The 22,079-nt window shown below is 39.1% G+C and overlaps 2 protein-coding genes across 4 annotated transcripts; both read left to right on the forward strand.

Moving 5' to 3' along the window:
- Window positions 1–299: 299 nt before the first annotated feature.
- nmd3 (NMD3 ribosome export adaptor) lies at window positions 300–13,884 on the forward strand. The gene is made up of 17 exons (XM_074679334.1): window positions 300–532; window positions 1,085–1,263; window positions 1,585–1,685; window positions 2,710–2,844; window positions 2,970–3,066; window positions 3,434–3,514; window positions 4,091–4,219; window positions 6,099–6,189; window positions 7,103–7,181; window positions 8,685–8,781; window positions 10,014–10,131; window positions 11,747–11,892; window positions 12,250–12,362; window positions 12,469–12,541; window positions 12,742–12,848; window positions 13,139–13,209; window positions 13,413–13,884. The coding sequence occupies exons 3-17, from the start codon at window positions 1,642–1,644 to the stop codon at window positions 13,544–13,546; spliced, it is 1,515 nt and encodes a 504-aa protein (XP_074535435.1). The 5' UTR covers window positions 300–532; window positions 1,085–1,263; window positions 1,585–1,641; the 3' UTR covers window positions 13,547–13,884.
- A 3,119-nt stretch (window positions 13,885–17,003) lies between these two features.
- On the forward strand, window positions 17,004–21,819 carry sptssb (serine palmitoyltransferase, small subunit B). 3 transcript variants are annotated; one of them, XM_074678786.1, is made up of 3 exons: window positions 17,004–17,280; window positions 17,394–17,489; window positions 18,874–21,819. In XM_074678786.1, exon 3 carries the CDS (start codon window positions 18,884–18,886, stop codon window positions 19,127–19,129), a length of 246 nt encoding a protein of 81 aa, XP_074534887.1. In that variant the 5' UTR covers window positions 17,004–17,280; window positions 17,394–17,489; window positions 18,874–18,883; the 3' UTR covers window positions 19,130–21,819. The 3 variants fall into 3 exon arrangements, with proteins under 3 accessions (XP_074534887.1, XP_074534886.1, XP_074534885.1); XM_074678785.1 differs by having other exon boundaries at window positions 17,004–17,274; window positions 17,391–17,489; XM_074678784.1 differs by having other exon boundaries at window positions 17,004–17,274.
- The last annotated feature ends 260 nt before the right edge of the window (window positions 21,820–22,079 follow it).

Here is a 22,079-nt window from a genome sequence, read left to right on the forward strand (position 1 = left end):
CGATGAGACTAATCTTAGAGTTGACCAAAAATTCAGACCAATAGATTCCTGGACTTCCAAGCCAGAATCCTTCTCATACGGTTTTTTATGGAGTCTTGCAATCACATGGGCCAGTTTTAGTTCAACCTGGACCCCGAATAAGTAACTGACACCTGCCATGAACCATTGCACATGGAAAATTTCAGAAAAACACAAATGCGTGGTACGCTCGTTTTGAGTTTAGGTATTTCCAATAATACTTAAAGGCATCTAGAGGGCTGCCACACCACAGGTGCACACAATAAGATTGACTGGGATCAAATGGAACCCCAGGGCCCACTTTTACTCATTCATAACGTGAAATTCAGATAAATCTGAATATCAATCTCAGCTACATTTATTGGCAAACCGGTATGGGGCCCAATACGTGATAGACCCCAAAATATCTGGTGGTTTATGAGTTAACATACAGGGTTGGCTACTTAAGAAAGGCGCGTGTCATTATGTTGAAATGCTGAGCACAGACAGCATTTAGACGTATAGAAATCCGAAGGTATTAGATACTAAAACTCCATGGGGAACTGTTAAGCAAAAATGATCAAATCTGTCTCTTTTGTCTGGGTTGCATTGATGAATTTGTGGATGTTCAAAATACAACACTGGAAACCTAAGAAAACAGACACGTCTTAATAAACTGCCAGCTGTTAATTTACTGAGTGAAAGAAATTTAAGGATTGAATACAGACAGCATCTATTTTTTGGTCAAAGTTATTCACACAAAAGTAAGAAGACAAATGTTGACTTTATTGGTGTTTTATAATTCTTATCTTAACCGTCAAGTTAAATATCTTTCATCATAAATGCAGCTTTTTGTCTTAAATATATGTTGAGTAAAATAAAGGAGAAGGTGTTACTAAAGTGATTTACTGTCTAAGTTAAGGTGTTGCTATTCTACATAATCTAATTGGGGCCAGTTTCCTTGTTTATTTTACGTGGCTCCTAAAACTAAACTTTGAAAAATTAATTTCTTCGATTTTTCTGTTCATGCTTACTTTTTCAAAAACATAAAAAAAAACTCTAAAAGATTTTTATTATTTTCATTCAGGCAAACTACGGCAGCTCTGGGGTCCTAGAGTCACGCTTTACATCACCAAGCCCCACTTGGACCCACAGTGGGAAAACGTGGAGGGTTTATGGTTTAATGTCAAAGTGTGGTTTGAATTTCTGTTGACACAACCTTGTGTAAGGATTATCATCGCTTCCTAAGACAAGCTGTCATACTGAGTAAGTTCCTTTTATATTTTGCTGTTGTTTTATCTGCTAGCACCGGTCAAAACGTGTCACTAAAGCTAGCATGTAGCCTCCGATGCTAGCTGTATGGTACAGTGCCTAGCAGCGTTTGCTAAAGAGCAAACGCTGCATCTTCATAGTCTGTTAGCAATCAAAATTAAGATCTGAGACAGTCACGAGACTACAAGACAACATTGTAGCTCTATAGCCACTGAAGAATGTCAATGCTAATCGCTTCTAGTTAAATAGCTAATTGTCAAAGTTATGCTAAGTGTCTGACAGGTTCAAGTGATCAAAAAATGTTTCTTTTTTCAGTGATCGTTTGGCTACACAAGGATCCAAACACATAACTGCCCAGACACTTTTACAAGAATGGAGTACATGCAAGCTCCTGCCACATGCAGCCAGGGGAATATGTAAGTAGAAAAATCTTCAATGACATTTATATGAGCCTTTAAATCTGTTGTATCCTGACAAATTTGCTACTTTAAATCAACATGTGCCAAGAACCATATAAAGTACCAGGACTTAAGCTAAGTACAGCAGGCATCTGCCCTCAAGTTTCAGCAAAATCATGTGGTGGTGGATCTGGTGATATCCTTTATGAAACCATGGATTCATGAAGCCATTGTAGCCACAGAATCAGTCATGTAAACAAGAGGTTTCTCTCAAATTGCCCAAGAATTTTTCATCTAATTTTTTTTTCCTGAAACTTTGATAACAAGACCACTGAGAATGGTCTTTATCAGAAAATATCATCTAAGAATGTATACCACTTAGTCATTGCAGATGGGCAGCACTTTCAGTGCACCTTTTAGTTTTCAACTTACACTACATTTTATATTCCCAGATAAGCAGATAGTCATATACTAATTGCACCCACAGCTAAGAAAGATGAGGGTTTTTTTTTTAGAGTCTTTATGGTTCAATCATACAGCACAATGAAGTATTTAGGGCTCATTGTCCTGTCTGTAAACACACAGACATTTGAGCTGGGCAGTGTTTGAATAAATGGACAGACCACTCTGTCTACTCTAATACATATCCATATGTCCTTACCCTAATCTGATGCCAGCCCGGATGAGTAGCTATGTCTCAGACTCTGAGGTAAATAAGGGCCTTGTGACTTCAGTGGGTCATTTGCATTGACCCATTTATGTTTGAATGCTACGTCGATGCTTAAGCATCAAGGCCTTCATCCTGCACCTGTCTCAGCATCCAGGAGTTTTTTTTTTTTTGGAGAAGTTTTGTGATCTTCTGCTCTACAACACAATTACACAGCATTTTTTATTTCTATCTATCTATCTATCTATCTATCTAGCTATCTATCTAGCTATCTATCTATCTATTGAATAGTTTAATAAATACAATAAATATCACTTGAATGATACATCATCACTTATTTGACTGACTTTTCTTCATTTTCTCCTCTTCTTTCAGCCTGTGCTGTACCTGTGGTGTCCCCATTCCACCAAACCCTGCCAACATGTGTGTGGCCTGCCTGCGCACTCAGGTGGACATCTCAGAGGGAATACCCAAGCAGGTCACAGTGCACTTCTGCAAGCAGTGTGAAAGGTTTGTTCAGAGAACTGTATATTTTTTACTATTGGTGACATAAATATTATCACATTGCCCCTTGGTAATATTTACGTTTTCTTAAAAGGTTTTTAACTTAGGTGTTCCTTTTATCTGCCACACAGATACCTACAGCCCCCAGCCACCTGGGTGCAGTGTGCTTTGGAGTCCAGGGAGCTGCTTGCTCTTTGCTTAAAAAAGATAAAGAGCTCCATGACCAAAGTAAGCTTGATTATCATTAAACTTCTCAAAAAATAGCATGCAGAGAAAAGTGCCCAAGACCGTCAGATTATCATGCACAAACACCCCCTCTTCTTACCTGTAATTTTTGCAATTGGGTACTCAGCATAATTTTATGGTTAATGTACAGAAAAGGCAAGCGCTCAAGCTCATTGTACACTTTTATTTAAGATTTTTAAATCATGATGATTCTGAAAGACATTTTTAAAGATGTAGCCTTAACACAACCAAATTTGTTTCAAAATGAAGTAAGCCTTGCAACATACACTTTTAATGTGAGAAATTCAGACTCTTTTGCCCTTCTGCATTAAAAGTCTCCAACAACCCCTTTATCTTTCTTTACCAACAGGTGCGTCTTATCGATGCTGGATTCCTGTGGACAGAACCACACTCCAAAAGGATTAAGATGAAAGTGACCATCCAGAAAGAGGCAAGAAATCAGAGTGGAAGTGAGAAGTGTGGGAGAGTGACATTTAAACAAAGGACAAACACTCTTTAGGGACCCCAGATATGCAACGTTTTGTTTTTCATCTAAAGGTTATCTGGGTTATTTGTTCAGGTGGTAAATTGGCAGGAAGTAAGGTAAATGCTTAAAATAAAGCTTTTTCTGTGGCATGTGTCAGGTGATGTCAAGGTTTCAAACACACACAAGCACACAACATGTTTTTACGAATGACATTTAAACCACAGAATGTACTACAGACTTAAAGAAAAACTCTTAAATTTTAGTTGTTTGTGGTTTCGTTTTGAGTGCTTGAGAAGCAAGTTGCATTTAATTTCCTTGACCTTTGATGAGAACCTGAGTCCTGTGTTTCTCAGGGCCAACTCCTTTGTTCCAGCTGTTTCAGAATCTGCATATCTTTTTCGAAAATCCATTGGACACTACACCTAAAAAAGTTTTGATACAGCTCCTTTTTTCGGGAAATGATCTACTGAAAGTTTTGTCTCTGATTTGCATGCAGTTAAAGCACTTGGCCTAACTTGTTTCTGTCTCCTGTCTCTCCAGGTGATGAATGGTGCCATCTTACAACAGGTGTTTGTGGTCGAGTTTGTCATCCAGTACCAGATGTGTGACGACTGCCATCGTGTGGAAGCCAAGGACTTCTGGAAGGCTGTGGTCCAAGTTAGACAGAAGGTCAGGGGTCCGTTGCATGAGAAATTAACTTATTATGAATATTTTTGTCATGTTCTTTCAGTACAACGTATATTTTTAAAGCCTTTCTGGTGAGTTTTTTCGTTAAGTTGTAAGGCAGTTCGAATTTGTTGGTGGTATTGACAGAAAATGAGATAAAATAGGAAAAGATTTACAATTTCTCCCTAATATTTATTTTATGTCTGTAACCACTGTCACAGTGTAGGTGTCAAATGAACAAATGATTCACATCATGCAAAAGAAAGTGATTTTCTTTTGCATTTCCTGCTGCAAATATTCTCAATAAGTGATACTTTTGGCTCTGAAAAAACAGCATAGTAAATTTTATTTTAGAAGACAGTGAATACACATGTACAGTACAAAATACAAGATGTAAGAGGGACTGCTTTGTTCATAAGGGACCAAAATTAGCACTAACACATAGTTCCTCACAGGAGCATTCACCATTTTCATTGTTTTTTTTAAACATATTATTGCCTTAAAGTATTATTTAAAGCAGCATTTAGCATTGAAATGTTTAGCAAAGAAGCATTTTTTGGTTGTGCATGTATCGTAAAGGTTTAAAATTTCACACTTTGCGGCCCCATTAGCCTGGCTGTTTGATTGCTTGCTCCATGCACAGAGCTCGTCCTTATCACAGCTATTGCTGGTTCCAGTTGGATGCTGTAAACATAGTAGCAGTTAGGGATGGGTACTGAATTACGTACATAAGCCGCGTTTCCACCAAGCAGTCCGGACTGCGGTTTGGTACAGTTAAGCCTGATCCTGTTTGCGTTTCCACAGCAAACTGTGCCTTCTCGTGGTAAGCGGAGTGTAAGCTGGATGCAGAAAGCTGCAGCTGTTAATTAACAGTGTGACGCCGTAGCAGCGCGACACAGTGTACCCCGCTAAAAAATACTTCGAAGAAGAAAGACGCAACACAGTAAACAAACTTTGTTTCAGAGAAGACTGTGTGCCGACAGGAGAAATGCAGCCGCTGTTGGGGGGTAAATGACGATTCTTCCGACCAATCAATGGTCTGCAGTGTTGTAACTCCACCTTCCGAGAGCGGATTGATTCAGTCTGGCACCCATACCCATTGTGTCTGTAGTACCGAGTACCGATTCATGTAAAATCCAACAGCACCATGTTTCAGTATCTATGCATCCTTCTAACTGTGAGGGAGTGGAGGAGTAGGTGATTTTCCATGCTAGACATGAATACAGCATTACAGCAACATGCAGCAAGTTTATATTTTGACAATTAGATATGTTAAATTGAAATTCTTTGAGTTTTTAACATTAAAATTAACAAATTAATATTTATTACCACATAAACACACAAAAAAGTACTGAAGACTGGTACCGTTGAGTACCAGTACTGGGCAACTGTACCATATCATTTTGAATGTGAAAGGTACCCACCCTTAGTTGCAGTTGTGTTCAGAGTAGTGCTGCACGAGTAATCTCATCGCAATTGTGATTTGAGCATGTGCAATTATGTAGTTGCACAGAAGGCAGCAAAATGGGATATAGATGGATAAATGCGCGTCTGTGTCTTTTGTGTTATAACCCCCTGTACACCCATCAGCTGCTCTGACTCTGCATGTGCAGTGAAATTATGACAGTTACAGACAACTAACAAACTTTCCCTAAGAGTGAGCTTTTTCGAAGGTGGAGAGATATCAATGTCACAAAATATGGTGAGCTCTAAATTAGACTGTTTTTTCCCCTGAATGTTAAAAAGGCAACAGGATGTGGCACAAGCCAAGCTCTTCATCAAACTTTTATTGCTATCCATGTTTAAAAGATGTGGGCACAGGGCTGTGGGGATCCCTGTCACACACAGACTGGTCATAATTTGTTGTTGTTTTTTTGCACAGACTGTTCATAAGAAGACTTTCTACTATCTGGAGCAGCTGATACTTAAACACAAACTTCATCAAAATGCCCTCAACATCAAAGAAATCCACGGTAAGTCTCTGCTTGAGTTTATTTTCTGCTTTATTTTGATGTTTGTCACAGTGCATATCTCAAAAAACAAGGCTTGCCACATTTCTCTTGGCATCTTCACAGATTACTCTGAAAGTTGTCTCATTCGTCACCAGCGTAACTAATGGGGATTAGAGCTAAGCAGAACATAATGATGTGTCGAGTGTTAATTACCCTCCCTTCCCGTACCAGACAGCAAGCCATGCATGCATATCGCCGGCGCCAATCAGTCCATACAGCTGTCCTCGTGTGGGCCTCAGAGGGGCATGTGTGGTGCATCTAATCACTGTGCTGTAATCAGAGTGGGCATGCCATTCCAAATTCCTTCAATGCAAGTTTGATTCATGCTCTATTTGGAGATGCTAAGTGCTACATCTCACAGTATTTGTTTGTAATGCTTTCCACATTTCGTGGAAACTTAATCTCACCCCGAACCACTATTTACACACCCTTAACCTTGACCCTCCCAAGATTCCATCCAAAAACATACTGACTTACATATTGTGTACTTGCCTTTGTTTGAGAATATTCTCCAACAACAGATTTCATGTTCCCACTGAATGATTTATGCATGCCACTGACACATAAACAGAGCCATCCAAACAGGCACACATGCTGAGCTTTGAGTGACAGCCCAGCAGCAGCTCTCTGTGCTCTTGGATGGGACGGTGCAGTGCAGTTTTGGCTGCATTTGTCATTTTAAATCATCTCCATATCTCAACAGGACTTAAAAGCTTTATGGAGGTTACAACATGTGGCTGCCATATTTTCCCCAGCCTTCATCAGCTCTCTCTTATGTTGGTTGTAGGAATTCATATGTTTTAGATGACACATAAGCTCACCTGTGATTCATATTTCTTTCGGAGAACTGATTGGTTTTGATGTTCACTCTCAGATGGCATCGACTTCTACTACGGCAGCAAGCAGCATGCTCAGAAGATGACTGACTTCCTTCAGTGCACCGTACCCTGCAGGTGAGAGACACTTCTCTATAGATGTGGCAAAACATTTGGCCTCATTCACTAACAATGAGTACGCAAACATTTGAAGCACAAATCTGGGATTTATCTTTATATTCTGTCTTATTTTCTCCTCAGACCATGCGTACACACAAATGATGACAACTTTTTTAGAAAATATAAACACATACTCTTAAATAAATGAATGACATATTTAAACTACTCTCACTAAAGGGAAAACGCCTTTAATAGAAGTTAATGTTAAAAATTGTGATTTGACTAAAACCCCCGTTTCCACCTAGCAGTCTAGTTTTGATCAGTAAGGTTTGGTATGGGTTCGATCGGTTCAGCCTGATACTGTTTGTGTTTCCACAGCCAACTGTGCCCCCTCTTGGTAGGTGGCCTCTAAGCTGGATGCCGATAGCCTCGTCAGTTATGTCATAGCGTGACGCCATAGCAGTGCGACGCATTGTACCCCACGAATAAATCCAGCGAAGAAGAACAGAACACAATAAACAAAAGGCAGTGACATCCAGCAGTTTGTCTTCTTTGCAATCGCCATGTGTTGCAACTTAAAGTGACAATTCTTTCGACCAATCAATGGACTGCAGTGTTGTAGCGCCACCCTTTAGGATAAGTGTAGTCAGGCAGCCCAGGTGGGACCGCTCATCCTTTTAATTTGGGGACCTGTCCCGGGATTAGTATGTGGAAATGCCACGAAATGCATGTTGTACCAAGATGAACCAAATGGAACTGCTTGATGGAAACAGGGCTTAAATGTAATGAATAATCATGAAATTGACGCCTTTTCACCCTTATTATACTTAAAATATTGACTCTTAAGTTAAATTCTTGGTTATCAATTAAGAAAATGGCCATGTACATATTAAAATGGCACATTTTTGATGATGTACTTTACAATTTAAACATTTTTCTGCTTAACTAATACATGCAAGGCAGTCAGACCAAAATTGGCTGGTTGGCATGTGTCATCTATCAACTGTGAATTTGCATATGTACTTTTTTTTATGGGCATACTAAGAACATATCTATGCATTTATTAGGGAACAAGGCAAATTGTCTCGTGAGTCTCAGTATTTGAGTATTTTCCTTCCTACCTACATACTATCTAAGAGTGTCTTAATGCTGCTTATTAAGATTTATGACTCACTATGTCAGATCATAGTGTTTAAGTGAACAAATTTGCTGCAAAAAAAGCTGAAAAAGTGTCTTAAACAAATTTCCAATGATTGTGTATGCATATATATGTGTTATCTTTTGAAAGAGCAGCAGGATGTTGACAGAAGTTCAGGCATTACATAATCAGTCTTCTGGATGGAGATGAAGTATGTTGACATGGCCTCCACAGTTTAAGCAAACACTGCACAATGTACTTTTCTTTGCCTTGTATGGAAGTTGTTGCAGATCTTTCAGTTCTTTTAATTTCACAGTGTATCAGCTATGAATTGCATTTAAATAATGATAATGAAATATTTTCTTTTTTTTTCTGTCTTAAAGGTCAAAGACATCCCAGCGCCTCATCTCTCATGACATCCATTCAAACACATACAACTACAAGAGCACCTACTCTGTGGAGATCGTTCCTGTCTGTAAGGTGTGTAGCAGTGGTTTGTCAGTTCATACAGATATTAAAGATGGTTTTTTTTCTTTACTTAAGTGTTTATGCTCCCGTCATCTTGGACTTCACAGAGCTCCAGTGTTTCTTTGCCCATCATATGCTTTCACTTTGTCAGTTTGGTCTGATGTCTGGTAGATTGCTCAACAGTGATTTTGGGGATGTCTGCCCTTCTTAGTCGATACTAACAAACAGAGACATCAGCTGATTATTTGGCAATTACCAAACTCAGTAACTAATATCTAGCTTTTGAAAAACTCAAGGTCACGACAGACTTTTCCTTAAATCAGTGTCTTTATGCGCAAAAACGCAATTTATTCCAGGGTCTGCTTTCCTTTGTTATAAACAAACTATTCAGTTATCACATGACAAGCAGAACTTTGTTTCTCTTAACCTTTTTTCCTTCCCTCTTTTTTCATGCTTTGTTTGTGATCTAAAGTCTTTTTGTTGTAACCAATTGTCATTTTCTGAAAACAAAGTTGAAAACAGTAAACAAAACTGGTTATAATAATCAAGCACAAACCCATAAATACAGAACGCACTGGTTTCTTCTTTTTTTTTCAAGTATATATTAGTGTCCTTTCATCAGCTTGTTCAGTTTAAAAAAACAGGAAATGACACTCTGGCGTGTGTAATAGCACAGCCTGTATGTGCAAGGTTGATACACAGACTGATTTAACCCCTTACTGCTATAAAAAGAGTTATGACAGACAGTTTGGGAGGGTTTGCTTTCACCGTTTGAGTGAACAGGGTATTTTTTTTCAAGAGGCGTTCTTGCAGAGTGCAGCATATCATGCTCTAAAGCAAAGCATGCTTGTCTCAATGTATGCAAACACTGGCCCATACCTCCTGCAGTGAAAGCAAATATAAGCACTGGTTTATATGTGAGTGTTCACAGACATCTGGGTGTATTTATACAGAAAGTGTAAATAATAGGTGTTTTATGGGGCATTTTTAACAAGTATCAGAAAAGTGTTCTGCTTGTCTCGCCAGTTTTGCATCTCAAAAGCTCAAAAGGATTATCTTGTTCAAACTTTGATCAAATTCAAGTTGGAGCTTCTACTCAAGTTTTGAGCAAACTCTTTCATCACAGGGGTGACAAGGGTTTTCTGTCTGCGAGACACATTGTGAACTTTCTATTCAAAGTTTTTTGTACACTCCCTCTGACCTCAGTTTGACCCTGGGTTGTCTGCTTTTTCTCCGGTTGCCAGGACAATGTAGTGTGCCTTTCACCACGGCTGGCGCAGAGCCTGGGTAACATGGGTCAAGTGTGTGTGTGCATTCGTGTGACCAGTACCATCCACCTCATCGATCCCAACACCCTGCAGAGTGAGTATGTGTGCTGCCAGAGTGCTGCTGAGCTTGAACAGCAAAATCCAATGTTTGGGAGTAAACTTGGTAACAGTGTGTGTTTTATTGTTGTCAGTTTAGTCATGGTTTGATTTACTAAAGTCATTGAATATGTACTTACCTGTAGGGTGCTTGTTGTAGTTATAAACAGCCATTCAAACCACTGAGTTAAACTAGGATTTAAACACATCATCAAAAGATTACACAAAAATTTTGACATTAAAGCAAATTCAAAAGAATCAGTAGATTTCAGATATTAAAAAGCAATGGCAGAGATTGACTGGTGTAATGGTTCGAAGAGTGACCCTCTTAATTGGGGACAATCAGCCTGAAGCATCCAATGCATACAGCATTAAATTGTAATGAAGTACTTCTCCAATTAGTAAATTTTCCACAATTTAATTTACTGTTTGAGTGTCTTTACAAAATATGCTGCAGATTAATTTTTTTAAAAGATAAGATACATCTAAGCAAGAAGAAGAAAGGTGAGGGAGTAAATATTGGAATTAAAAGGATGTAAAGTAAACATACTAGAGTAATTGTGATAACACACCAAAATAAGCAGGAAAATATGAACAAAACTAAGTTGCCCAGTAACTATACAACATGTCTTATAAATTATTTTGATAAAAAATTGTTTTAAAGAAAATAATGAGGATGATATCCTCCAATCTGTTGCTCTGCTCAACAAGTGAATGAAGCAGTTTTTTGTCGGGTATTTATAGCTGTAGCAGTTGGAGTCGGTACATATGCTCAAATTTTAACAATCATAACTCTTGCATATTCATGGAGTTGCCTTTCGGGCATTCCACTAGAAAAATCAGAAGTGTTTCCTGTTTTTTAGCTGGCTGATGGATCTGAGGCTTACTGCCGGGGTGAAACCCTTCAGTGCAGCATTAACCAGACCACAGTCTGTTAAACACATGTTCATCACAGGCGTCTGAACTCAGCAGCCTCCCTCTGCTCCCTGTCACTGCAGAGCATGAAAAAGAGAAAAGATATTTATAGTTTGCACTGCACACACCATCACCGGAAAGTCTGCTCATTTGAAAGGATTCATAATCGGTACAAGTCTGGTGACACTTGGGGATGATGTGTTTCCTCTGTTATCTGGTGTAATCACTTATTGTGTGTGTGAGGGGCTGAGGCACTCCTCCACAGAAATCCGACATTTTGGATGCAGCACACACGTTTTTAATTACTCTTCAAAGAGCAGCCTATTTTTACTTTAGAAAGTTTTTTGAGCTGAAAGCGCCCTAAGGCAGAGCTCTGTTCTGCAGATTTGGAGCTGCAGTCGGCGGTTAACTACAGGATTAAAAAATATTTGGCTTTCTGAATGACTGCTTGAGCTTAATGTAGTCACACCAAGGACAGAAGCATCGTTCTTTCAGGTCATCTGTCAGATAGTAAATCATTTGAAGATAAATTATTTTATATTACTTATTTTAGTATAAGATAAGGTGGGTAATTATCCACTCACAGAGGGACATGATGATGTCATAAGGTTGTGAAAAAATTCAGATTTATTTTTAGTTCTTGGCCTTGTCAGAGTTAAACAGTCAGATATGAACTAAACTATCCTCTCTTCCTCCAGTTGCTGAGGTGGACGGGAACACGTACTGGCGTAACCCCTTCAGCAGCCTCTGTAACCCTCGGCAGCTGGAGGAATTCATCGTGATGGACGTCGATATCATCAGAAACCAGAAGCTGGGTGCTGGAGCTGGCATGAGGTCCAATAAGGTGAAAGTTTTGTTACTCTGAGTGTGTTTGTGTCAGTGTTGTTTCAGAACAGATTGCATTATGAGAGGAGGGAGGGTGGCATTGCTTTTCTTCTGAAAGCAAAATCAATAGCGCACCATTACATTATCCCTGAGCCTGTATGCGTGATTCAAGCCAAAACAAAAATAGCAGGAGTGTTTGTTTGTTTGTACCGTGCATGGAATGAGGTTTGCAGCGACGCTGTTAGCACTGTCTGAATGTTGCATTAGTATCGATGCATCTGTCTGAACACATTGGAGAAGAAGAACACAAGTAATGTTGTTACATAGCCATAAATAACATTTTTATACCACCTTTGTGTATGTTTGTGTACTGCAGCACACTCTGGCCGAGGTGTGGGTTCAGAAAACCTCTGAGATGGACACGAGTCAGCAGTATTACTGCCGTACATTCCTGGGCCACCTGCTTAACATTGGAGACCTGGTGCTCGGGTGAGGCTGAGAGGAGGAGGGGAGCTTTAGATGTTTTCTGTATTCAAAGACTGGCAGCAGTGCTTTCAGTTCAACATTTGAAGAACATTTTTGTTTCATTCTGCAGGTTCGACTTTGCCAATTCCAACATCAATGATGAGTACCTGAACAAGATGAACCCTCACCATGTTCCAGATGTGGTAAGAGTCACCTCCAATTCAATGGAATCCTCCTCACACACCTGATGCTTTAAGCAACCATCCGTTTAAATCAACACTGCCCTCTAGTGGAAAGCTCAAACACTGACTGCAGAGCTCATCATTCCTGCACAGCATCACACTAAACTGAAGATGTAAAGAGGTCTTTTTCATTCCTTACTCTTGATGATGGATCCTCTCAGGTGCTGATCAAGAAAAGCTATGACCGCAGCAGGAGAGTGAAGCGCAGGAACTGGAAGCTGCAGGAGATGAACAGAGACCGGGAAGGCATGGACACAGATGATGAGAGGTAGGAGAGTCATGTTGAGTCTGTCGAACAAATCTTTGAGGCTTTTACAACACATCCCTGAATAACAACACGCTGCATTCATTCAACACTTTACCCCACAAGAAAAGAAAAGACTTTAAAAGTCAAAGCCAGCTTGTTGCTACAAGGAAAGCTTGTTTTCTGCTCAAATGTCTCTAGAACAGGAAATAATGACTGAAATGGTAGCTAACAACATGGCATTGTTTTGGCAAATAAGAGCACAGCCCAGAAGAGTTTTCCATCCTAATGTAACTGTTTTTTTCTGTTTGCAGACAATACCAGGACTTCCTTGAGGACCTGGAGGAAGACGAGGCCCTGAGGAAGAATGTGAACATCTTCAGAGGTGAGCAGCACACCCAACAGACTTTCCCCTCCACCAGAATTCCCTGAGACTTCAACTCATTTCCTTTACGTGTTCATATTTCCAGTGTTCCAACTTAAACCATCAACTTATTTCTAAGTCTCAAGCTTCTTCAAGATGTCAGTGAATTAAACATGATGTATTGGATAATTAATGAGCAGACGTGGCTTTTGTTTTGAATCCAGATGCATCAAAGATCCCAGTGGAGAGCGACACTGATGATGATGGAGCACCAAGGATCTCGCTGGTGGAGATGCTGGAGGAGCTGAGCCTGTCAGACGCCACAGGAGGAGAGGGCGCCGACATGATGACAGAGTAGCCGGTCCCCATCCTGTCTGAGCGACACTGACAGCTGAGGAGATGAACACAGCACAGTTGAGGGTGGAGTGATGCAAAATTACATTCATACAAAATGAATGGGGACTTAGTGAAGCGCTAACGTAAGGTTTCATTCTGACAGAAGCCCACAGCTCAACAGACTGTAGCATAATGACTCATTACGGTCATAACTAATCACAGTTTAAACTTGTATTCTGAGTGGGGAGTAATAATGGAGCCCTTAAATGATGCTTGTTATTTAACAAGCAAAGTCAAGAATTTGAAATATATCTAAATAATTATTTTCCATCTACTCTTCTATTAAAGATGTTGAATTGATGTGAAAGGAGTGCTTCTTTTGTACAGTTCACACAGGGTGTCCGCAGGGTCTTAAAAAGTATTAAAAGTTGATTAATCAATTTTGGGAAAATTAAGGCCCTTAAAAAGTATTAAAAAGTCTTAATTGTGGTCTCATGAGGTATTAAAGTGTAGAGGTATTCAAGCTTTGACTCCAAAAATATCCATGAATATTTATTTTCCTCCTCACGACTGTCCTCATTTGGCCGATAAAGTTATAAAATAAAATAGAGTAGAGTGGAATAGAATTAATTTATTGATCCCAAACTGGGAAATTGTTGTAATCACAGCAGAAATTGACAGTCAGCAGAAAAATACAAAAAAATGATAAGAATTAAAGAAAATATATATGTAAAGACTCTAGTTACAATTAGATACAACAGTAAAGATTGTGATAGGAATATAAACCAGCTATAAAATGATGTCACTACTAGTTTCAAAAAGCGAAATTAAATACAACATTAAAGCAAATCACACTCTCTGGCACATGTCCTGTATTTTGACAATGATGAAATAATTTGTCATTTTTTTCAGCAAGTTGGCCTTGAATAAGTCTTGTTACTTATTGTGGGGTTGTCCATAAACCTGCCTTTAGTTTCATTTATTCTTTCAAGTTTTATTTCTTACTAGCCTACATAATTTCTGTAAAAATGAAACAACAACTGTTAAAGAGGGGTTGACAACAACAACTTAAAGTTGCGATAAAGTCCTTAAACTTTTTGAAAGTTTTTTATTAAAAAGTCTTAAAAAGGTATAGCAATCAACCTCAGGATTTTAGTGTATACCCTGTCACAGGTTTACACAATTTAAGTATGTGCAACACATTCACTGTGCATAGCTTAATAAATTAAACTTCACCACAGACATCCATTAAATCACAGATTTTTCTTTCACTTCTGCTATTATGGAGTCAGTATAAAGAGGAAAATCCAGACTGATTTTACTGCCAGGCACTTTGCTAAAAACCATCCACCAGAGGGGAGTATTGTGCTCAAGAAGCCACACATTCACTTGATGAGGCTGTGTCTTTTAGTAAGGTAATTTGGCTACCTCAGGAAATCTTTTAATCCTAATCTCACCGCACCACCTTTCCACTTTTCTTAAAAACAAAGCCTGTGGTCTGATACGTGCCGAAGCTGCAGATACAAATTAGTTGGTGAGGCTGCTCTGAATAACAGTCGTGTCCTCAGATGATCTGGAGTGATGTACAACTGATTTTAGCCATTGCTTGTGTGCAAACATCTCCACCCTCTCCATTCATTCACCTTCACTACTCAAACACACAGCTTTATCAGTGCTGGATTTAACTGTGTGATGTGTGAAGAGTGTGTGTTAAAAGTTTAACACCAAAAGTTTGTACTAGAAATTGGAAAAATTCAACACAAGGCAGAGATTTTTTCTACAATTTCAAAGAAGACCGATATGCAATCAAATTAGATTTATAGAAATTCAGTGATCAAAAGGGAGAGCCAAGGAACGTCTGCTTTTAAAAGCTTGATTCTTAAAGGAGGGAGCTAAGTATAGTACAGAGCTTGATAAATACTGGAAAACTGTGTAAGGATTCATTTTGAAATCATCTTCCAGCAATCAAAGCTGAAAAGGGTATAGAGTAGTTAATGAGATGCCTCAAAATCCCCTTGTAGATTAACATATGGCTACAAAAAACATTTACATATCTGGCTCTGCTTTGGTGAATTAAACTTGAAAAATATTGAATCTTAAAGTTCACTTTTTCTCAGCTGCAGATTTTAATTTTATGTAATCAAAGACAGCAGGAGAATGTGTGTGTTTATGTTACATATCTCATTCAAACTAGAGGAGGAGGAAGGAGAAGGAGGAGGTGGATGTGGCACAGTCTTGTTTTCCACACACCTGAGCTGCCTGTTAACTGTAATAGGATCTACTTGGGAAAGTGAATGAGGTGAGTCCCCTCTGGGTGTGTGTTTGTGTGGAGGTGGTGGGTGGGGGCAACAATGTAGAGCAGGGGTTCTCTTTTTTCCATCATGGCCCTTCTGTTGACTGGAATTTCACCATTATTCACAAGCACAAATTGAACCATATAACCAAAATATTTTCTTTTTTATACATTTCCAATTCCACGGACTGAATATGAGATCAGTTGTTTTCAGTTTTTGGAGCTGTGAGTCTTTACAACATCTGAACTCTTCAGGTGTGAGGAGGATTGATGTCTGGTTTGAATATTTGAATTTGAATTTGCATCTGAAGCTGGTCTGGGTAGATTATGAAAAGACAACAATACATTTTACAAAAAAGAGTTTAGATTTGTGTGAGGTGATCTGTTTATCTTCTTTGATAAGCCATTTATCTGTCATTTTAAACCTGCCCTCATCTGGAGTGCGTCCATGCATAACCTTTGCGCCAAGGCGGCTCTGCCCGTGTTTACACATCAATAATGCATGCTCAAGTGCAAGAAGTGAGCAGGTCAGCAACCGTTTGACAGAAGAGGAAAGAAAACTGTGTGATAAAGAGAATCTAACAGCTTGTGCTTGGATTTGTTTTCATGTTTGCAGTGTTTCTCCCTCATGGTTCATTTTGGAGGCACTTGTCAGGTCATTCGAGCACATCTCTACTTCCCTAACAATGTATTGATTGAAAGACAAAAGAGACATTACTAAGTTATTATTTCACTGGGTATGTTTTCTATCTGAGCATATATTGCAGAATTTTGGAGATTTTCAGTCAAACTTAGCCTCAGATGCAGTTAGAGGCGGACAAAAAGACAGACACTTGATGAGTTGTATTCATTTATGCATTCATCACCTGGTAAGTCAGTTTCAGCTAAAAAAATTCAATTGATAAGCAGAAAAGACTAGATGCATGTCTGATGGATGCAATAACTTGTAGCCATGATCATTAAGGACAGCAGTCTCTACTTGGGAAAGACTGGTCCCTCCCCAAACACAGAATCTGCTGTTATAATCTTATCTATTGCTGGCCCCTTCAATCATAATTATAAGTCCAGTTGTATTTAACCCTTTATTTCTCATCAGTTAAGCTAAATCATGTCTCTGCTGCATTAAGAGATCAAACCAGGTTTGCTGTCTCTGCTTGTTTTTCTGCTTGGAGCTGCTGATGCTGGCTACGTCACAGGCGGTGCTGCGGCGCAGTGTCGGGCTGCAGCAGCAGCATGGTGTCGGTGGGACGGATGCGCACAAGGATGCGACAACGCCTGAAGAAAGTTTAAAGACACTGCCGCACATAAACAGCTTCTATGCGTGGATGAAACTGATCTACAAACAGGCCATCGACTTCCTCTCTGCTAAAGCTGAGACAGCTTTTCGCTTCGGGCTATACGTAAACATCAGTCGATCCGGTCCCTCGGTTTGTGCACCTGCATGATCTGTGAGCCAGGTGAGGGTAAGCATGAGTAGTGGGTGTGGCGATGTTCACACAGCCTGTATGACCTACTACATATAGCCCAGTGGCAAACTAGTGAGGAAGCTTTTTTTTTTTTGGTGTGCACAAAGCAGCGGAGCGGCAGAGGGACGCGGGCTGCTGCCTTCGGCTCGTCCTGGTGTTGTCTTCATCATTAGATTAATCCAGGGTATCACTCGGCGGCTGCTGAGGTGAGTCCACACGTGAATCCGGCTATGCACAATACAGAGCTGATACAATTAATTAATCTAATCACCAACCTTAAATAAAACCAGGAGCAATGATGAAATTTAATGATTTAAATATGTTTACCATTTAGAATTGAATAACTTTTTTATTCGCCATGCTTGTTGATTTATGGTTAAAAAAGATGTGTTGACCCTTATTATGTATTAGAGAAAGTGATCATTACAGCAACAAAACTACACTTTTTCATTCTGTAAAGTTATTATGATTCTGTTTGTTTAATTTCACAATTAAATTTAGTTTAGGGGAATCCTAATAAAAATCTGCCTAATGCTGAAAAACGACCTTGTTTTTCTTTTTTCTTGGAGGTACATTCGAGAAGCACCTGAACTTACCTGTTAACCCCGCCCCTTACCTGTGCAGCAGGATCTGTCCCTGCCTGCGGCTATGTAAACCTCACTTGAGATAAACACAGTGTTGGATCAGATATTTGGCAAGATAGAAACACCATTGCCTTTGAAAAACAGTAGTTTAAATGTGACTTTGTGTCTGTTTCTGTATATCCTATGAGCTGTATATCCTGTGGTAATAAACTAGCCCTCATTACTTTCCTCATGTCACAGCCATATGTGTTTGTGTCCCATGAGTGGCAACATGTGTGTGTCAAGACAATGAGAGACTTCTATGTGTCCATGAGGGACACTTGTGGTGTAATTTCACCGGTGTTTCTCTGCTTGAATCCTATAAGACCCTCAGCTCTCCTGGGATGGGCCTTATTGCTTCCTCAGGGCTCTGCTTTGAGGAGTGCTTCTTGGTGGCTCACATCCTAATTAATAAACAAAAGGATTATTTTCCACAGCCTTCATTAACTTTGCTTTCAACGTGGCATTTTATTCCACCCTGTAGCTAATTTCCAATTTCCATTTTTTTTTTTTTGAGGATAATGTACTTTGGGCATATTTGGCAACTTAATGTACTTCAAAAATCAAGAATTTGCATTCTGATATAACATACTCATTCAGTATGACCAAAACAACACAATAAACTAAACATGAGTATGTTAAACAGCACAGAGAAGCTTCAATGGATCACTTAAATAAGCAGGCCCAAAAGTTAAAGTCTTAATTTGTAAAATGTTATAACAGAGGTTGTTCCTCTGCCTCACTGATTTAAAAACTTAAAATACTTTGAGTGCTAACTGATGCTTCTGTTCTCCTTTTGTAACTGCCCTAAAAGTAACTCCCTCCACTGCATGTCTTATTCATAGTGTGCACAATTTCTTTCCTTAAACTCCTGTTATATTGTCTTATCTTTGTGTTTTTTCCCTCTTTAAATCCCCCTTACCTTCACCCTGCATTTTAACACACTCTGCCTATTTTTTTCTTTTAGTCCAGCTTGCATGATGAACTTCAAGAACTTCAGGGAGTACCTGGCCTGGCTCTACTACCAGTACCTCCTCATCACAGGCATCTACGTCCTGGAACCTTGGGAAAAGTCCATCTTTAACTCCATCCTTTTCTCTGCCATAGCCATGGTAATCTACACCTCTTATGTCTTTGTGCCCATCCATGTGCGCCTTGCACTGGAGTTTTTCTCTGGGATCTTTGGTGGCCAGCCAGAGAGCACCATGGCCCTCATGAACTAAAAGAAGGAGGAAATATGAAAGGGGGGAAGAGAATGTGAGCAGGGTTGGATTGGCACGAGTCCCCCAATCTTTTCTTGTAACTCAACTTCCTGGAGTAGGTTTCTCTGTCAAGATTTAAAGCATGAAGATCTTAATGGAATCACCTGGAAATCAGAGCCTTACTATCTTCTTTACATCCCAAACCCCCTGGCCTTACCCCATGGTATTAGACACATGACTGTGCATTACTTTCACTCTCATGCTGTGAAAACGTCTCATGAAATGTCACTTGTCCTATTTTGTTTTTTCCCAACCACATGTCCTGTGTGAATGCATCCCACCCCATGGATTTGCATGATAGGGTCATGAGTGGGTTACTAGTACATTTGCATGCTCGTCTAACTACAGAATACTTGACTTGTTTCCTTCTCTGAAGATTTAAAGATATGTTTTTTTTTAGAAGGGCTTTCCATCAGTTTAATTTGTAATATCCACAAAGTTTTTTGACTGTTGATTTTAATCTGAGACCATCTCCCTAAATAGAGCCAGAGATAAGATAATCTGACCCATTACATCTTTAAATCAAACATTTCCAAGCAGCTCCCCCAATAGATGTCCCAAGCTAGTTCATAGTCAAGTCTTATAACACCAGAAGTATTGAAAACAATTTCTACACTATGGTCTGGAAGTTAATGCTTAAAGGCACTGTGAGGACTATTTGTTTGGCGTTGATGTCAGTGACACCTGAGAGCGTAATCAGAAATGTTTTCTCGTAATGAAGACGTCACTCTTGCAAAAGTGCGCATGTGTTTTGAAAGAAAATCAGATTGTCTTTCACACATTTCTTTTTTACTTCACAACAACTTTTGTTGTTGTGGCGGGGTAACGTTTGTTTTAACATAGCGCTTTTGGCTGAAATGTGACAACAAGCAGATGTAAACACAATTTGTATCATATTGTGCTTCGCATACAGTGAATGAGCCGTGGTACAGCCTGGTGCCATTTTTCTGTTTAACAGTCCAGCTCCGGTATCCACCATTACACTCTTATAAATCTAAGTAAACTCTTTCTTTAGAAAAAAGGTCAGATCTTTCTTTTCTCTTGGCAAACTTATTTTCCAATGCCAAACTTTGAAGGCTGGCAAAGTGTCGTTATAAGGACTTCTGATGTACCTGCTGTAAATGGATTGGTGTCCTCCTAACCCTAGATATTGAGAAATGGCATTTACAAGAAGCCAGTTTCAGTGCCAGTAATGTAACTTTAAATTGTGGATAACGAAAAGGTAAATATATAAAAGCTAGATTAATTTAAGATTTCTTATGAAGTCCTCACAGTGCCTTTTACTATCACTAATAATGTTAAAGAATTTCTCAGACTTGGTTGCCTGTGTCAAAAATACCTTTTATTTACTATGTAGTGCATTATATTAACCCTCAGCCACTTGACATGAAATAATTTTAGTATAAATACAGAAAAATTACTGTAATTTTGTTAAAAGCGCTACACTACAATGATGCAATATGGTGAATTCCATATTAAGCACTATAATGTTGTGTGACTCTAGTCAGTGATTAAAAACACTGATTAATAATTTCATGAACTCATTATTGCATAATTTTTTTACTACATTGGGATAAGAGGAGTAGTTTCTGACACAGCCTTGGAAAAAAGTTTCCTGGGAAAATGATATAATTCTTTCTGTGGGCTGAGGATGACTCTACCTGATGCTTATGAAATCCCTCTGATCCAAATTAAATTTGGTCCCATCCCAACACTCCAGGAAAGCACTTATCAGCTCTCTTTGATTCTGTAACCCCTTTCTGCCCTGCGATACCAACTGGAGGCAAACTTTGCACATTTCAAGTCATGATATGTCTGATCCTCAGAGAGGAAGTTCACAGACATTCCCATGCTTTTCAAAGAATTTCCAGACAGTCACAACTATAAATATGTCACGCACTTGAGGAGTGTTTGTCCCACCTGACATTTTACAGGTTTACTGATCAAAGCAAGTCATAAAAGGAATAAGCTTGCCCTCTCTTTATCTCCTGTTTTGAACTGTTGGTTTTTCAGGAGGGTGTGTTCTGCTCTGCGTTGAGCACGAGCAAATATTGGTACAACACACCTTTGTGTTTTAGGCTTGGTTTTGTTAATGACGCAGCTTTGCTTAGTTGAATTAACTGAGCTTGAATTCGACGTAATGCACAGTTGAATTGTTTTGATTTTAAACCTTTAGAGAAAGAACTACAGAGGAAATAAGTCATAGTGTATCTGGTGGTTGTTAGCATGGTGCTTTGTTGTGTGTTTTAGATCAAATTTGTTTGTGCTTTGGGTCAAGGGCTGGCTGATCACAGTCTTAATCATGATCTCCAAGTTCACTTTATTTATATGGCTTTATATATTTATATGTATTGGTAAATGCTTGGCTGGTTACAATGTCAATTACCAAACTTCTTTGATAATTTACTGTTTGTCTGTGTTCTCTTGTGGCCATAAATTAAACTACGCATAATTTGTTCTTTGTTTTATTTCTAAACCTGAGAGTGCTTTTGAATTGTTTTCATTGTACGTCATTCAGTCTAATTGTTGTGAAACACCTTCACTAGTCTAAGACATTTCCTGTACTAAGAGTAAAGAGGAGCATTTTTTAAAACCCAAATGAATGTTATATTTCTACTTGATAGCACCACATCACTGCAATATTCAGAAATAAACACATCTAATAAACAACATTGTTCCCCTTGTCGTATTTGATTTGCTTTTGATTTAATTTACTTGTGCACATTCTTCAAGATTTGTCTGCAGATTGAGTTTTGTATGCTTTCAGTCTTGCAGGGCTTTGAAATGAGAGCCCAAAGGCTTATGGGTAGCACATTCCTGACACAAATAACTGTACCACATGAAGTGAATTCACACAATATGAGGGCAGAGTCACCAAACCAGTTCTCCCTTAACAGTGCAGGAATGAATA

This window comes from Halichoeres trimaculatus, unplaced genomic scaffold (assembly GCF_033239565.1).
Source record: "Halichoeres trimaculatus isolate MK-OKI-2021-1 unplaced genomic scaffold, fHalTri1.1 fHalTri1_scaffold_9, whole genome shotgun sequence".
Lineage (NCBI taxonomy): Eukaryota > Metazoa > Chordata > Actinopteri > Labriformes > Labridae > Halichoeres > Halichoeres trimaculatus.